Source organism: Bos indicus, chromosome 9 (assembly GCF_029378745.1).
Source record: "Bos indicus isolate NIAB-ARS_2022 breed Sahiwal x Tharparkar chromosome 9, NIAB-ARS_B.indTharparkar_mat_pri_1.0, whole genome shotgun sequence".
Taxonomy (NCBI): Eukaryota; Metazoa; Chordata; class Mammalia; order Artiodactyla; family Bovidae; genus Bos; species Bos indicus.
Genome location: NC_091768.1, coordinates 25,566,224 through 25,583,184, shown reverse-complemented (window position 1 = coordinate 25,583,184; position 16,961 = coordinate 25,566,224). Strand labels below are relative to the sequence as shown.

General features: G+C 37.8%; 1 protein-coding gene across 13 annotated transcripts in view; it reads left to right on the top strand.

Moving 5' to 3' along the window:
* Nucleotides 1-16,961, top strand: part of TRMT11 (tRNA methyltransferase 11 homolog) — a 63,493-nt gene that overhangs the window by 27,187 nt on the left and 19,345 nt on the right. For 9 of the 13 annotated variants that reach the window (XR_011568396.1, XM_019967111.2, XM_070795830.1 and 6 more), the window contains 4 exons: nucleotides 2,476-2,640; nucleotides 4,787-4,859; nucleotides 4,997-5,128; nucleotides 12,200-12,320. Coding sequence is in view for 8 of the 13 variants with exons in the window: in XM_019967111.2 (XP_019822670.1) it covers nucleotides 2,476-2,640; nucleotides 4,787-4,859; nucleotides 4,997-5,128; nucleotides 12,200-12,320 (491 nt within the window). In the remaining 5 variants the exon portion in view is untranslated. Of the gene's footprint in view, nucleotides 1-2,475; nucleotides 2,641-4,786; nucleotides 4,860-4,996; nucleotides 5,129-7,200; nucleotides 7,293-12,199; nucleotides 12,321-16,961 lie in introns of all 13 variants that reach the window. The other 4 variants (XR_002181388.2, XR_011568399.1, XR_011568397.1 and 1 more) reach the window with 1 other exon arrangement.

Here is a 16,961-nt window from a genome sequence, read left to right as displayed (position 1 = left end):
TTTAGTTATTTTTACAACAATAAGACTTTTCATTGGGTATCTGCTTTTCATGAAGTTATCCAGTGAGCAAAATGATCTCCCAGGGGAACCAAAGATGAATAACAAAAAGCCCTTCTCTCAGAGCTATTTTTGGTCTTAGATTTTTAAAAAGTAGGCAGTCAATAAAGTTGTAAAACTTTATGGCTGGGAAAGAAGTAGGAGAGGGATGAACTAAGCCTTTTGTAATTAGTGTATTCACCTAGTAAAACATAGTTTCTATAATTTAAAATAATTTAAAAATTATCACCATTCTTTTGTTTAGCAGTCATTTGTTATGTGTATACTTGATTAATTACTCTAGTCCTTGAGTACCATATATGTTTTTGATTTCATAATTAACCAAAACATCTTCAAAGCAGTTAAGGTGACAGTAACTCTACAGATTCTGCATTAGACTGAGAGTAACTTGAAATAAGCATCGGCTTGGTTTTGAGGCAGTTCTGGAAAACACTTTTAAAATCTAGAAGCTACGCTAATGAAATGTGATTGCATGAAATTGAATCAATCTAAAAATATTTATTTATAGCTGAATAGTGTTAAAAATGTAAAGTTTCTTTGATTTTGAAATTGTATTTATGTTATTGTTTCATCGTTGTAGCTAGAATCAGCCTGTAAAACATGCTTTTTATTTTTCTCACCCAGTGTAAATGACTATATAGGTGAGAATTTATTAGACTTTCTTTTCTTGAAGTAATTTGATATATTGTATTTGATGAACTGCTTTTTTTTCTACCTTGACTTTAAGGAATTTAGTACTATAAGGAGAATGAATAACATTTTATAAAGTTCACCTAAATGGGCTAACCAGAAAAAGATAGTCTTTGTTTGCAGTATTTTAGCATAGACAGAGTGCTAAGAAGAATTATTCCTGTTTGCTTTTAGTAGAAACAGTCTGTTTGCTTTAAGGGTATTGTCCTGTGTGCTTCATTTTAATTTTTATTTATTAGAGTTACATGTAAAAGTTATATGCTAACCTCTCAGTCTGCTTGAGTAGAATTCTGATTGAGGTAGAATTTCCTCAGAGCTTATCCAAGGTGCTGTTAGATTTGCCCTCTGTTTCCTATGCTTCCCATCTCTTACTATACTCTCAAATACTTCCAAATTTCTTCTATTTTAAAAATGCAAAACTTTTTCTATCAACCCTATAGAGGCCCTCCTCCTAGCTACTACTTTGTTTTCCTCTTCTGTTTGCCAAAATGCTACTTAAAAAGACTAGTATTTACTTGCTATTTCCTCTTTTTCATCTCTTAACTGTCTTCTGCCTGTTCTTTTCCAGCTTCCATGCTTACTGAAAACTCAGGCCACAGGTCTACAGTACTTGGCAGTGTTGACCTTCATAACGCCTCCCTTGGTTTCCTAGACAGTGACTTCATCTGGTGGTACTTTGATTTCTTTGTCTCTTTCTCAGTTTCCTGAAGGCCCTGTGGTTTTCTTCAGGGTCTGTTTACATGTTGCTTTTCTCCAGGCATCTTTGTTAGCCCCTTCTATCACATTACATACTCTGCAGAGTCATGTCATTCATCTTTTAATTTTTAGGTTTCGTTTTTATTGTGAAGTAGATCATAATACAGAGGAGTTTATAAAAATAGAGAAATTATAGAACAAACATACAATTGCCACTTACGTTAATAAAAAATATCACTCATTCTTATACATTTAGCTTAAGTTTATTTACTGATATCTCCCAGTGTGTATATATATTCTGGCCTCTAACTCCCTGCTGAATATCTCTTTCTGAATCCTCTATAGATACCTCAAGGTATATCGAGATTGATGTATTGCAAATGAATTTCATCTTTTTTCCTAGGCTTGTTTTTCTTCTTGGTTTCTCAGATCTTAATTGACGATGTCATCATCTACTCATGTCTCCTAAACTAAAACTTTTGAACTTCCCTTGAGCCCCCACTTTAACTTTTCATATCTCGTGTCTCCCTTTTACTTTCTCTGTCTATGGTCACTGCTTCTGCATTTCCAAAGTTAGCTTTCTTCATTTCTGCTCCGTTTATCTCATTCATCAGTATTTCTTCATTGCTAGAAGAAAAGGACCATGTTCTGTTCAGCCCTATATCTATTTTTGTCATTTATTTATTTTAAATTGAAGGATAGTTGCTTTACAGTATTGTGTTGGTTTCTGCCAAACCAGCCCTGTATCTTTATTAGTGTGCTTTGAATGCATTAATTATTGAATGAGTGTTTTAAGACCATTTTACATGAAAGGATAATTAGACAGCACTACAATTTGCTGTTCAGAATATGTTTTTATAATAAGTTAAAATAAAAATAATTGTTCATTTGTATAAATGAAATTAAACTTCTATAAACAAAAGCAGGTTCTATTTGAGTTAGGTTTGGATGAGCTAAATATTGCTTTTAGCTAAATGACAAGAGTTAAGAATGTTGTTTGTTAGTTCTGTCTTCATTTTTCTTTCCCTTTAGGAAAGGCTAGTAGGAAAAACCAGAAATGGAGAGGACCGGATGAAAACATTAGGGCAAATCTTCGTCAGTATGGTTTAGAGAAGTATTACCTTGATGTCCTGGTCTCAGACGCATCTAAACCTTCCTGGAGGAAGGGCACGTATTTTGATGCAATCATCACTGATCGTAAGTATGTTTTTATACAAAAGTAGGAATAGGATTGGAGAAGGCAATGGCACCCCACTCCAGTACTCTTGCCTGGAAAATCCCATGGACGGAGGAGCCTGGTGGGCTGCAGTCCATGGGGTCGCGAAGAGTCGGGCACAACTGAGCGACTTCACTTTCACTTTTCACTTTCAAGCATTGGAGAAGGAAATGGCAACCCACTCCAGTGTTCTTGCCTGGAGAATCCCAGGGACGAGGGAGCCTGGTGGGCTGCCGTCTATGGGGTCACACAGAGTCAGACATGACTGAAGTGACTTAGAAGCAGCAGCAGGAGTAGGATTGAGTTCCTAAGGTCATTTATATTTCATGTACAAAATATATCAGTACAACAAAAAAGAACCAACTTGTACTAACGTTACCCCCACTCCTGACTTCTTTACATAGTGAGAAGGAAGAAGTTATGAATGTAGGGCAGGACATCAATTTAACTTCATGGTTTTGTTTTTCTAAACTATGTATATTAACTTGTCACCCCTTTTTTCTCTTCAGCTTATTTTCAAGACATAAATTTGTTTGTATATTTGTTTTATGTTTACCTGTAGTTGGTTATTAGCATACCAACTAGAGCCAAAATGTCATTTGCAATTATGAGATCAGATTTTGAAAAAGAGAGTTTCAGGTATCTCAGATTCTCTGTGTCTAACTTTTTGTGTTTGTTGTTGTTTTTATGCCCATTATAACTGGCATCTTCTTCCTAGAGTTATAAAAAATTTGGAGTTCTGTGAACCACTGGGATTGTGAACCCACTGAGCTTCAGGAATGTGCACAGGAACTTGTTTTCACTTGCCTCCTTAGCTCTTGGGCTTTTCAGGCATCCTGTCTAAGAATAGATCTGCCTTTTCTGTAGTCTTTGACTGTACATAATGGAAAGCTGTATCTCAGCCCTTCCATCTCAGACCTCTTCAGTTCTTTGGTAACTTAGGTGGTTTCATATATAACAAAAGGAAAATTATTAAGGCATTACAATGATAGTTCAGTTGGTTAAGAATCACCTGCAATGCAGGAGACCCCGGTTTGATTTCTGGGTTGGGAAGATCCACTGGAGAAGGAACAGTCTACTCAGTCCAGTATTCTTGGGCTTCCCTTATGGCTCAGCTGGTAAAGAATCCACCCACAATGCAGGAGACCTGGGTTTGATCCCTGGGTTGGGAAGATCCCCTGGACAAGGGAAAAGCTACCCCCTCCAGTATTCTGGCCTGGAGAACTCCATGGACTACAGTCCATGAGGTCTCAAAGAGTTGGATACGTTGTAAAGTTTCACTTTACAATGTCACTATGAATATACTTATGGAAATTGGGTGGCTTTTTATTTATAACCTACTGTATTACTTGCTCTCACTCTATATGTATTTATAAAAATATGTAATTTTGTTCCTGATCAGTTGAGAGTAAGTTGTGTCCATCTTGGCCCTTTACCTTCCTACACTCCAGTGTGTATTTCCTAAGAATAGGGATAGGCTCTCAGATAGTCAGAGAGCATGCGTGCTCAGTCCTGTCCAACCCTTTGCAATGCCATGAGCTGCAGCCCGCCATGCTTCTCTGTCCATGGGATTATCCTAGTGAGAATAACTGGCGCAGTTTGCCATTTCCTCCTCTAGAGGACCTTCTCAACCCACAGATCAAACCTGTGCTCCTGCATTGGCAGGCAGATTCTTTACCACTGAGCCTGGGAAGCCCTAGATAGCCAGAGTACAGTTATCAATTTCAGTGAGTCCGTGCAGTACTTTAATCTGTAGTTTCTCATCCAGTTTTGTCGGTTGACCCAGTAATACTCCTTTATAGCATATTTTTCCCTGAAGTACAGTATCCAGTCTAATGTCAGGCATTGCTTTTAGTAATCATATCTTTAAGCCCTCCTTTAATTTGTAGCATTTCCACAACCTTCCTCTGTCTTTCATGACATTGACATTTTGAAGAACACAGTCACCTGCCTGCCTGCCCTCCCAGTGTTAACGAGAATGTCCCTCTCGTTTGCATTCTTAGCTGGAATATTGCACAGGTGCTGTGTCCTCAGGATGTCACATCTGGAGGCACGTGGTGTCCATCTGCTTGGCAGTGGTGATGGGGTGACTTTTGACTGTCCTTATTCCCTGTGCTTTCTCTCTAGCTCCATATGGTATTAGAGAATCTACAAGAAGAACAGGTTCACAGAAGGAAATACCAAAGGGAATAGAAAAATGGTAAGTGAATATTAAATATGATATATTACTACCTTGGGAAGAAGCATATTGCTTCTTTTTAATTAACTGAGTTTAATAGTGTTAGTTTTCAGTGGTTTTTAAGTTTTTCACTGATTCTGAAATTTTGTTTTGTCTAGTCCAGAAAGCCACGTTCCTGTTTCCTTGAGTTATCATCTGAGTGATATGTTTTTTGACCTGTTAAACTTCTCAGCAGAGACCCTTGTATTAGGTGGAAGGCTCGTCTATTGGTTACCAGTATACACACCAGAGTATGTAATAATAATAATTTTACTTTTAATTTCATTTTTATTATGGTGTTTGTGTATCTAACATGCTTTTTTTCTGTCTCTAATCATATTCAGAGTGAGTATCTTCGTGTTTAATGTGTACATGTGAACAATAGCCTTTATTTACCAACATGTTGTATAAAACAGACCCCTTTCTCTTATTGATTGAATTGCTTTGAACTTTTTATTTTACATCAGGGGTTGGCAAATTACAGCCTATGAGCCTGATATGGTCTTTAGCCTTTTTTTTTTTTGTAAAGCAGTTGAGTTAAGGCTGGTTTTTACCTTTTTAAAGGGCTGTTAGAAAGGAAAAAGGCAACGAAAAAGAATATGTGTCAGAAGCACACGTGGTCCATAAGGCTAAAATATTTACTGTCTGACCTGTAAGTGCAAAAGCTTGCCCTAGTGTTTATCACTCTTAGCTCAGGGTCTGTGTGTCAGCTGTTCATTAGCTCTTTTGCCAGGCCACAAACCTAGATAATTTTTAACAACTTAGCTCAGTGATTCATCTATTTACTGCCTGTTAGCTTTAATATATGTTGGCTCTTGTGATTGTCTTACAAAACTAAGACCAAAATAAGAGCTATGCATATAGTTAAAGCCCTGATTACGTTCAACATTAGTGGTTTGGGTTTTATTATTCAGTAATTATTAATTTTAAACAGAGCTACGTACATCAACAGTGAAAGACATGATATGTAATCTTTAGAGTTGAAAAGCAGTATTAAGCTCAAGATTTGGCTATTCAATCTGCTATAGAAATCTTTCTTAAAAATTATTTTAATTTCTATATTTACTGTATATAGTTATACAAAGAGCATTTTAGAACAGTCTTATCTCGTTTGTGTTTTTGTAGTGGTGGATGGTCTTTCAGCAGTTGGAAGCTATGCTTTTTTGTTTTTTTATAAATGTCACATTGGGAGCTACCATGCGCTAACTTTAGTCTTGCATTTTGTTTCTTGGCTAATAAAACTGTACATTTGTATCTGAACCCCTTAACACTGGGCTTCTGTTCTGTTAAGAAATTAATCGTTTCTTAATTTTAGAAATGTGAGAAGTTAATTCTAAGGAATGAAATGACTTGTCTAAAGTTTAAAGCTGACTAGTTCATTGGTTTCATTATTTCTTGTGCTGTGTTCACTTAATTCAGCATCCTGCAAAGATCTCAGGTACCTGGTATATGAAGTGATAGATGAGGTTTTATTAATATTTTCAGAAAAGAACATATTTGCTTATTTCTATGAAAAAGTGGTTTCTGCCTTAGACAAGCTAAATTCCAGCAGCAAGCTTCCTTGTGTTTTTGTTTTAATTCAAGTTTCAGGACTGAATTTTTTAAAAACTTATTTTGAAATAAATTTAAAAATTACAGAAAAGTTTCAAATACAGTACAAAAAGCTCTAATTTCTCCCCTCATCCAAATTTTCCAACTGTTCACATACACCTCCTCTGCCGTTGTTTGCTCACACATTACATTTATGCCCACTGTCATTAGTCTTTTTCGGAACTGTTTAAGAAGTTGCAGATATGATGTCCTATCACCCCTACGTATTTCATTGCATTTCTCAGTAGCAAGAGCATTCTTGTCAAATCCCCATCAAGCCCCAGAGTCTGGAAACAGCACTGACAATGCTTCTGCCCGATCCTGGACCTCTTCAGATTTTACTGATTATAGTCTCTCCAGGAAAACTGCCTTGATCCATCATGTCATTCTCCTCCAGTCTGGAACACTTCCTCAGTCTTTTCCTTATCTTTTGTGTCCTTAAGAGTTGTACAGTACGTGGCTTATATTCTGAAGGTTGACCCTTAACCAGGTCCATCTGATGTTTCTTCCGTGATCAGACTCTGGTAATGCTCTTGGTAGGAATACCACAAAAATGATACTGTGTTCTTAGTGCATTGCATTATGGGGCACACAGAAGCAGCCCCTCCTGGAGATCTTAATCATCTGGTCATGTTCTGTCAAGTGGAAAAACTTTATCATTTGTGATAAAGAAATATCAGAACTCTGATAAAGAAAGTGATTTATCATTTTCTTTTCAATATGTATGTTCCAGGGGACAGAAACCCAGGATACACCAATATCTCGTTTCATTGTTGACAACCACCATAATGATGAGTTTGCTATTCCATCATTCCTTCTGCATTTGTAAGTTGGCATTCTGCAAGGATTAGTTTCCCCTTCCCTCCCATTAATTTGTTGATTTATATTGGTATGGAGTCTTCCAATATTATTCATTGGGTTATAATTTAATTCTATCATGACTTTGTTACTCACATTGTCCTAGATTTGAACTATGAGAGTCCCTTTGAGGTAGCTGCTCTGTCATTTTGAAGTATCCTCGTTAGTTTTCGTGTTTCTTATTTTCTGGCATTTTTTTACTTTCCACTATTTTGTAGTTTATTATTTAATTATAATTGAAATTAAATGTGGCTATGAGTATGTTTTATAATTCTTTTATTGTTGTTAAGAAAAGTCAAATTGGAGGCACTTTCAACTATTTTACTATTTCTGAAGATCTTAAAAAATGGCTAGGATGTTTCTTCAGTGACGTCTCTTTTGATAGTTTTTGACAACGGGAAATTTCCAAGTCCATATAACCAAAGGGATTTTTTACAAGTAAAAAAGGAGGCAGGTTTTTAATCTTTTTTTTTTTTTTCGCTTTAGATGTTTTATCAAAGGGCAGATTTCATCCAGGCTAGGACACAAATAGGAAGACTTCTGTGGCATTTACTTCCCTGACTTACTTGTCTGAGAGTTATTTTCAGATTTTCTGATGTTCATTACTAGACTTCCATTGTGTCTTCTAACCCGAAGTGCTCTTATTAATGAACTTAATTTGTCATGAGTTTATATTAGGGAATGAACTGTTTTCACCTTTGCAGCAAACATAACCCCAAATCTTTACTGTTTCTATTAGATAAACTTAAAACTAAAGTCATCTGCGAAAGTTTGAAATATTGTTCTTGCTTTTGAATTAAACAATGTAGAATTAGTTTGGTTATGTTGTATTGTGGATATAGCTTCTTATTAGACTGGGAATAAAGAGTTCATTTTAAAACTGTGCCTTGGCACAGCTTAATTGGAAAGCTTTTGTATTTTTGGTATAGTGATGTTGGCTTTTAGTCCTGCTGTTGAATTCATTTACTCAACCAAATCCTGTTAATATGATTGAAGTTTAAAAATAAGAATTGCACATTATAATCAAGTTAAGGTATTATTTATTAAACCCAGGACATTTTGAAAGTTGTAAGGCATCATAAAAACATCACAGCTTAGTTATTTGTGAAGAATTATCAAAACTGATGATTGAAAAAGGATTTTTTTCACTGTTTAACAATTTAAATTGTGGTGAAGAAACTACTGCTCAACAAATTCTGCTTCCTCTAGATCAGATTCTTCCTGCTCTAGTATATTGGGTTTGAGGCCTGCATCAAGACACTCTGTACTCTTTATATCCTTTTACCTTTTTATTTTGTCCCCTTTGCTTGATATGCTCTTTCTTCTTTCTTCAGCTGTAAAATTCTGGTAATCTAAGGCCAGGCTTAATTGTCACGACCTCTGACCCTCCTGGCCCTTCTCAGCAGAATACATCAGTCTAGCATCTGTGCTCTTCTAGTAGTTTACTCTTATTACTCATAGAAACTTAACCACATAAAGTTACTGTTGACTCTTGGTATATGTGAGTTTATTCACAATTTCAACTATTTGCAAATGAAACTGAAGATCTGTGTAACATTCATTTGGTCAGGCCATACATTCAACTTGTGTGTTTGATGTTACAGGAGTTGCTAAGCTGTTGAGTGACTGTAGCTTCTTGCCCAGGTTCCACATATCCATATGAAACGATTAGGAACTGTGTTTCTTTGTGAAAGATGTCCTTTCATAGAAATCCAACTGCTAAGCTTGTGAAAAAATAATGACAAAGTGAAGAAGTCTGATAAAGAACTCCAGAGTAGGATTTGGGGGTAAATTTTAATTGTGATAAAATGAATTTTGTGGTGGCTCAGAGCAGTGAACAGAACATATTTTTCATTTTTCATTTGGGAAACAGAAAAAAATGATTCTTTAAATTGTTTTTAGTAAGTGCTCTAATCAGCACAAAATCTGTGTCTTGAATGGGAAGTACACCTCAAATGACATTTGGAAATGGTTAGTCTGAGGCGTGAAGATTCACAGGAAGATAAATGACTGTCAGAACTGATTGATGGAAAAGCTATGTATAAATATAGGGTTTTTTCCCCATTTTTTAAAAAAAAGTTGAAATTTAATTTGTATACCATGAAAATCACAATTTTATCTTTAAATAAGATTGAATTTGTTATAATATTGTTTCTGTTGCATATTTTGGTTTTTTTGGCCACGAGGCATGTGGAATCAGAGTTCCCCTAACCAGAGATCGAACCCACACCCCCCTAACATTGGGAAGCAAAGTCTTAACCACTGGACTGCCAAGGAAGTCCAGAAAAATCACAGTTTTTAAGTGTGCAACCCCGCAGTTTTTAGCCTTGCCACAAGGTTATTTAACCATGCTGCTAAGTCACTTCAGTCATGTCCGACTCTGCGCGACCCCATAGACGGCAGCCCACCAGGCTCCGCCATCCCTGGGATTCTCCAGGCAAGAACACTGGAGTGGGTTGCCATTTCCTTCTCCAGTGCATGAAAGTGAAAAGTGAAAGTGAAGTCGCTCAGTCTTGTCCGACTCTTAGCAACCCCATGGACTTCAGCCCACCAGGCTCCTCCGTCCAGGGGATTTTCCAGGCAAGAGTCCTGGAGTGGGGTGCCATTTCCTTCTCCAATGCATGAAAGTGAAAAGTGAAAGTGAAGTCGCTCAGTTCGTGTCCGACTTTTCGCAACCCCATGGACTGCAGCCTACCAGGCTCCTCCGTCCATGACATTCTGCAGGTCTAACTCCACAATGTTTTTATCATCCCCTAAATAAACCCCGTTCACTCAAACAATGTCTCTTGCTGTTTTCCCTGCCAACCACTTATCTATCTCTGTGGATTTACCTATTCTAGCTGACCATTAACTATTTAGATTTTTAAATAGTTGCTTGTATCATAGGGGGATGGTAATAAAAACAGAATTAAGATACCATTCCATCATCATAATCTGGGCATAGTACAGATTTATAGCTCCTACTTAACAGATGGCAAACAATCCATTGGTATGAAATATATTAATAAATATATAGTAGATGATTTTAAATGCTGTTTTTTAATTTTTTTTAGTATATTTTGGAAGTACATGATTAAATTGATTGGCTCATTCAAGAGTAGTAAGTTAAAAACAAGTTTGTTAATGATGATAACCTAAATGATGTCCTTTCATGCTCAAACTCCAAGATCAAGTCAAAAAATAATCTAGAACATGTAAATATGTTTTTCTGCTGTTAAGCCAAATGCCATGACTTAGTTTTACCAGTTTAATATTATTCATGTCATAAATAATTGTATTGGTTTTGTCCTTTGATTTCTAGATTTCTCTTGGGTTTTATAATTATACAGATTATATAAGCATGAGGAATTTATATTTGTATACATTTAAGAAGCATTTTAACAATAATACCTTATTACTTTGCTGGAAAATAAGATGCTTTTCTTTAAAAAAGGGTACATTACTAAATTTGACAGTTTCAGACATCTAGAAACCCTGCTGCTTGCGAGCCTAAGGTCAGAACTGTATTTTCTTTCTGTTATCATTATTTTAGTCTGTCAACTATGATATAGAATGTATTCTTTCATATCATAAATGCTTTATATGAAGTCTCCAAATTTGACGTCAGCTGATGTTATAAGAGCACATTTTTGATTGTGTAGTTAGCATTAGAGAATTGTGGGGTGAAATGAAATCCAAAATGGTCATTACTTGTTGGAAAGCCCTGAGGAAGGAGTCAGAGAATGACTTCAAGAGAATTCCTTCCACTGATAATGAAGTGAGGTGCATTATGAATGTCGTTTGGTAAGTGGGTGGTGAAGGTTCTGAGCAAGTGGTCAAGGTAGTGAGGGAGAGCTTGTTGAAGGTCACAGGGACCTAGATAAATCAGTTAGAGGGGTGGGGGAGACAGTGTTGATGTATTACAATGGGCTAACCAAGATAGTGGGTGGTCCTTTACAGGAAGTGCTGATCAGCTCCTTTCCCACCTTGGATCAGAGCTTTAAAATTTCCCATATAAGAAATGTTTGCAGAAACTATGTATCTAGAAAGGTATGAAGATTTGCAAAGAAAAAAGAAAACAAAAACTGGCAATCCCTGTGTTCTTAAAGGTGCCCATACCTAGGGAGCCCTCTCTTCTACTGTTCTTCTGAATTCTGCTCCATAACTATTTCCCCCACATTTGTTACTTGCTTCTTCTACCAAGATCAATGCCAGAAGCCAATTGGATGTCAGGTTCTGAACTCCTGCAGCTGGACTGCTGTGCTTCCTTGGTGTCCTCATCTTCATTCACCGAGTACGCTACATGGGCTGCACAGCAGCGGGTACCACCGCTCTTCATCCTGACTCTGGTTTTATTTCATGGCAGAGGATTGATGTCCTCTGTAGTGTTCTAGTGGTAGTTTGTCTCAATTATCTTTACATAACAAAGTTACTAGAGTTCTCAAGATGTCATTAAAATTTTTCAGGGACATTTCATTTTAAAGGGGAAAACATATAGTGTAGTGGACTTTATACTTGGGGAATTTATAAAAATTCCTAGCTGAATCAGTCCGTCAAGAATGTCAGAGAGTTATTGTGGTCTGTATTTGTCTTTTTGTGCTCTTTCGGTATCCTTTAGGGTCGAATTGTCATTTTGTATTTTTGTGGTTTAAATGCTTGGCATTCTTCAATAAAACGTATCTGTATTCTCTCACATTATATAGGTAAAAAAATTAAACTGCTGCTTGGTAAAAAGCAGATGGTTTATGGATTATGTGGACAGTTAGCATATGTGAAATAAAATGGTGCAGCCTATATGGGGACGAGGTCCCATTCCACACTGGATCAGCCCCCTTGATGATCCTGTGCAGGATGCACCTGTGAGTGTTCATAACCGTCAGTTCTTCTTTCTTCAGATACACCGAGGAGATGGTACCCTGGCACCCCTGCTTGAAACTCATCAGCAACTGCGAGCAGAAGCTTTCCAGTCACACATCAAGGCGCTTGATAACAATGGAAAAGGTGAAGGAATTTGAGGTAAATTATCCAAGTTTTTTTTTTTCTTCAGATAAATTCTGGAAGAATTAAACGTAGATTTTTCTAATTTCCTCTAATGAAGTTTGGTTAATGTTAGTCCTTGATTTTTTTAAGTTTTTAATGCATTCAGGAGGAGGCAAAAGTTGAACAGGTTTGTGGCATTTGGTGGGGTAAGAATAGAATATAGAAACTGAAGAATAGAAAGAATGGTTGACCTTTATTTTTCAGGCTATGTTTGTTATCCTTAGGCTAACTTAGTTATAGAACAGAGCACTGTTAATTAAACAACCAAGGTGTAACTAGCAATGTACTAGTTACCCGTTTTCTTCAAAAGCAGAACCTGCTTGACTGCAGACTTTACTGAAGAGAAAATGTCACTTTATATAAAGGAGAAGGACCCATCTGTTAGGGTCCAACATGTGTTACCTCTCTTTCGTTCTTTCTCTACCACACACAATTCATTTCAGGTTGAAAAGAAAGAACAAAACATCTGTTATTTCATACCAAGATCAGATTTGATATGAATAATGCCTCCTCATGGAGCTTAATTAAATCTGCAGAATTCATCTTGGTCTGTACAGATCTTGATTAACAACCAAAGCACTTCTACATTCACTAGAACTTGGGTAAGCCCCATGAGTGCTTTGGATCTGGAGGGCAAGCAGAAAAGAATAGAGTGTTACTGCCTGAGGATTTTGTCTTACTCATCCTTAACTCTGCATTTCATTTTTTTCATGTGCTTCACAGCTTATGGATTCTTTCACAATAATAAAGACTAATATTTATACAGTGCGTTTGCATATGTTCTACAAATTTCTTGTTTTTTTTTTTTTCCTTTTAATTTCTATTTCCTGTCTGTCGCTAATATAGGCCCTTGTTACCATATACCTGGTTTATGCTGATAAGCTCCTAAATTACCTCTTCTTCTACTTTTCACACCTCTAGCTCTTATATGTTAAATGTGCGTGTGTTCTAAGACTCTTTGGTTGTGTCCAACTCTGTCCGACCCCATGGACTGTAGCCTGCTAGGCCTTTTCTGTCCATGAGATTCTCCAGGCAAGAATACTAGAGTGGGTTGCCATGCCCTCCTCCAGGGGGATCTTCCCAACCCAGGGATGGAATCTGCATCTCTTAAATCTCCTGCATTGACAGGCAGCTTTGGTATCACCAGCGCCACCTGTGAAGCTCTATATGTTAAATAAATCTTCCTAAAACACTGCATTTGTTAGGTGACTTCTTTCTGCAGGAATTTTAGTGACCGATTTTTATTACAGAGTAAGGTTCAGAATCTTCAGTATGACATTTTTCTCAATAATTGGGCTTTAGTATCAGGGCATTTCTGAAAGCTAAGCTGTGTGTATATGCACACATATATATGTGTGTATCAGTTCAGTTCAGTCACTCAGTTGAATCCAACTCCTTGCGACCCCATGGACTGCAGCACGCCAGGCCTCCCTTTCCATCACCAACTCCTGGAGTTTACTCAAACTCATGTCCATTACTGAGTCAGTGATGCCATCCAACCATCTCTTCCTCTGTCGTCCCCTTCTCCTCCTGCCTTCAATCTTTTCCAGCATCAGCGTCTTTTCAAATGAGTCAGCTCTTCGCATCAGGTGGCCAAAGTATTGGAGTTTCAGCTTCAGCATCAGGACTGATCTCCTTTAGGATGGACTGGTTTGATGTCCCTGAAGTCCAAGGGACTCTCAAGAGTCTTCTCCAACACCACAGTTCAAAAGCATCAATTCTTTGGCGCTCAGCTTTCTTCACAGTCCAACTCTTCACATCCATACATGACTACTGGAAAAACCATAGCTTTGACTAGACATAACTTTGCTGGCAAAGTAATATCTCAGCTTTTGAATATGCTATCTAGGTTGGTCATAACTTTTCTTCCAAGGAACAAGTGTCTTTTTATTTCATAGCTGCAATCACCATCTGCAGTGATTCTGGAGCCCCCCAAAATAAAGTCTGTCACTGTTTCCACTGTTTCCCCATCTATTTGCCATGAAGTGATGGGACCAGATGCCATGATTTTAGTTTTCTGAATGTTGAGCTTTAAGCCAACTTTTTCACTCTCCCCTTTCACTTTTATCGAGAGGCTCTTTAGTTCTTCTTTGCTTTTTTTGCCGTAAGGGTGGTGTCATCTGCATTTCTGAGGTTATTGGTATTTCTCCCAGCAATCTTGATTCCAATTTGTGCTTCATCCAGCCCAGTGTTTCTCATGATGTACTCTGCATATAAGTTAAATAAGGGTGACAATATACAGCCTTGACATACTCCTTTCCTGATTTGGAACTGGTCTGTTCCATGTCCAGTTCTAACAGTTGCTTCTTGACCTGCATACAGATTTCTCAAGAGTCAGGTCAAGTGGTCTGGTGTTCCCATCTCTTTCAGAATTTTCCAGAGCTTGTTGTGGTCCACACAGTCAAAGGCTTTGGCGTAGTCAATAAAGCAGAAATAGATGTTTTTCTGGAACTCTCTTGCTTTTTCCATGATCCAGTGGATGTTGGCAATTTGATCTCTGGTTCCTCTACCTTTTCTAAATCCAGCTTGAATATCTGGAAGTTCACAGTTCATGTACTGCTGAAGCCTGGCTTGTAGAATTTTGAGCATTACTTTACTAGCGTGTGAGATGAGTGCAATTGTGTGGTAGTTTGAGCATTCTTTGACATTGCCTTTGTTTGGGATTGGAATGAAAACTGACCTTTTCCAGTCCTGTGGCCACTGCTGAGTTTTCCAAATTTGCTGGCATATTGATTGCAGTACTTTCCCAGCATCATCTTTTAGGATTTGAAATATCTCAACTGGAATTCCATCACCTCCACTAGCTTTGTTCATAGTGATACTTCCTAAGGCCCACTTGACTTCACACTCCAGGATGTCTGGCGCTAGGTTGAGTGATCACACCAACGTGATTATCTGTGTCATGAAAATCTTTTTTGTACAGTTCTGTGTATTCTTGCCACCTCTTCTTAATATCTTCTGTTTCTGTTAGGTTTGTACCATTTCCGTCCTTTATTGTGTGCATCTTTGCATATATGTATTACATCTTTATCCATTCATCCGTCAGTGATAGATTACTTCTATATGTTGGCTATTGTAAATAATACTGCCTTGAATGTGGGGTTGTATATATCTTTTCTGATTAGTGTTTTCATTTTCTTAAGATAAATTCCTAGAAGTGGAATTGCTGGTTCCTGTGGTAGTTCTGTTTTTAATTTGCAGGATCTTCATACTGTTTTCCATTGGAGAAGGAAATGGCAACCTACTCCAGAACTCTTGCCTAGAGAATCCCGTGGACAGAGGAACCTGGTGGGCTGCTGTCCGTGGGGTTGCACAGAGTCAGACATGACTGAAGTGACTTAGCATGCATGCATGCATTGGAGAAGGCAATGGCAGCCCATTCCAGTGTTCTTGCCTGGAGAATCCCAGGGACAGAGGAGCCTCATGGGCTGCTGTCCGTGGGGTCGCACAGAGTCAGACATGACTGAAGTGACTTAGCATACATGCATGCATTGGAGAAGGCAGTGGCAGCCCACTCCAGTGTTCTTGCCTGGAGAATCCCAGGGACAGGGGAGCTTCATGGTCTGCTGTCCGTGGGGTTGCACAGAATTGGACACAACTGAAGTGACTTAGCATGCATGCATGCATTGGAGAAGGAAATGCAGCCCACTCCAGTGTTCTTGCCTGGAGAATCCCAGGGACAGGGGAGCTTCATGGTCTGCTGTCCGTGGGGTTGCACAGAATTGGACACAACTGAAGTGACTTAGCATGCATGCATGCATTGGAGAAGGAAATGCAGCCCACTCCAGTGTTCTTACCTGGAGAATCCCAGGGACGGGGGAGCCTGGTGGGCTGCCGCCTGTGGGGTCACACAGAGTCGGACACGACTGAAGTGATTTAGCAGCAGGAGCAGACTGTTTTCCATAGTGGCTGCACTAGTTTACCTTCCTTCCAACAAAGCACACAGGTTCCCTTCTGTTTGTATCCTCACCAACACTTGTTATTTCCTTTGAAAAATGGCTATTCTAACAGGTGTGAGATGTTACCTGGTTGTGGTTTTGATTTGCATTTCCCTGATTAGTCATGTTGAGCATCTTTTCAGGTATCCATTGTCTATGTGTTGTCTTTCAGCTCTTTGGGTTTTTGGTTTTTTTTGGCAATTCCATACAAATTTTAGAATTGTTACATTTCTTTGAAAAATACCGTTGGAATTTTGATAGGGATTGCACTGAACCTGTAGCATGGACGTTATAACAATATTAAATTTTCCAGTCCATGAGTATGGAATACCTTTCTATTTGTGTTCTCTTTAGTTTCTTTCATCAGTGTCATAGTTTTCAGATCTTTTACCTCCTTGGTTAAATGTATTCCTAGGTATTTTCTTCTTCTTGATGTAATTGTAAATGGGATTGTTCTCTTAATTTCTGTTTCTGATAGTTTGTTAGTATATAGAAATACAACTTATTTTTGTATATTGATTTGTGTATTCTGCAGCTTTACTGTATCTGAAACGTCACAGTTTATTATCTCTAACAGTTTTTAGTGGAGCCTTTAGGGTTTTGTATATATATTATCACATCATCTACAAATAGTGACAGTTTTACTTTTTCCTTTCCATTTTGGATGCCTTTTATTTCT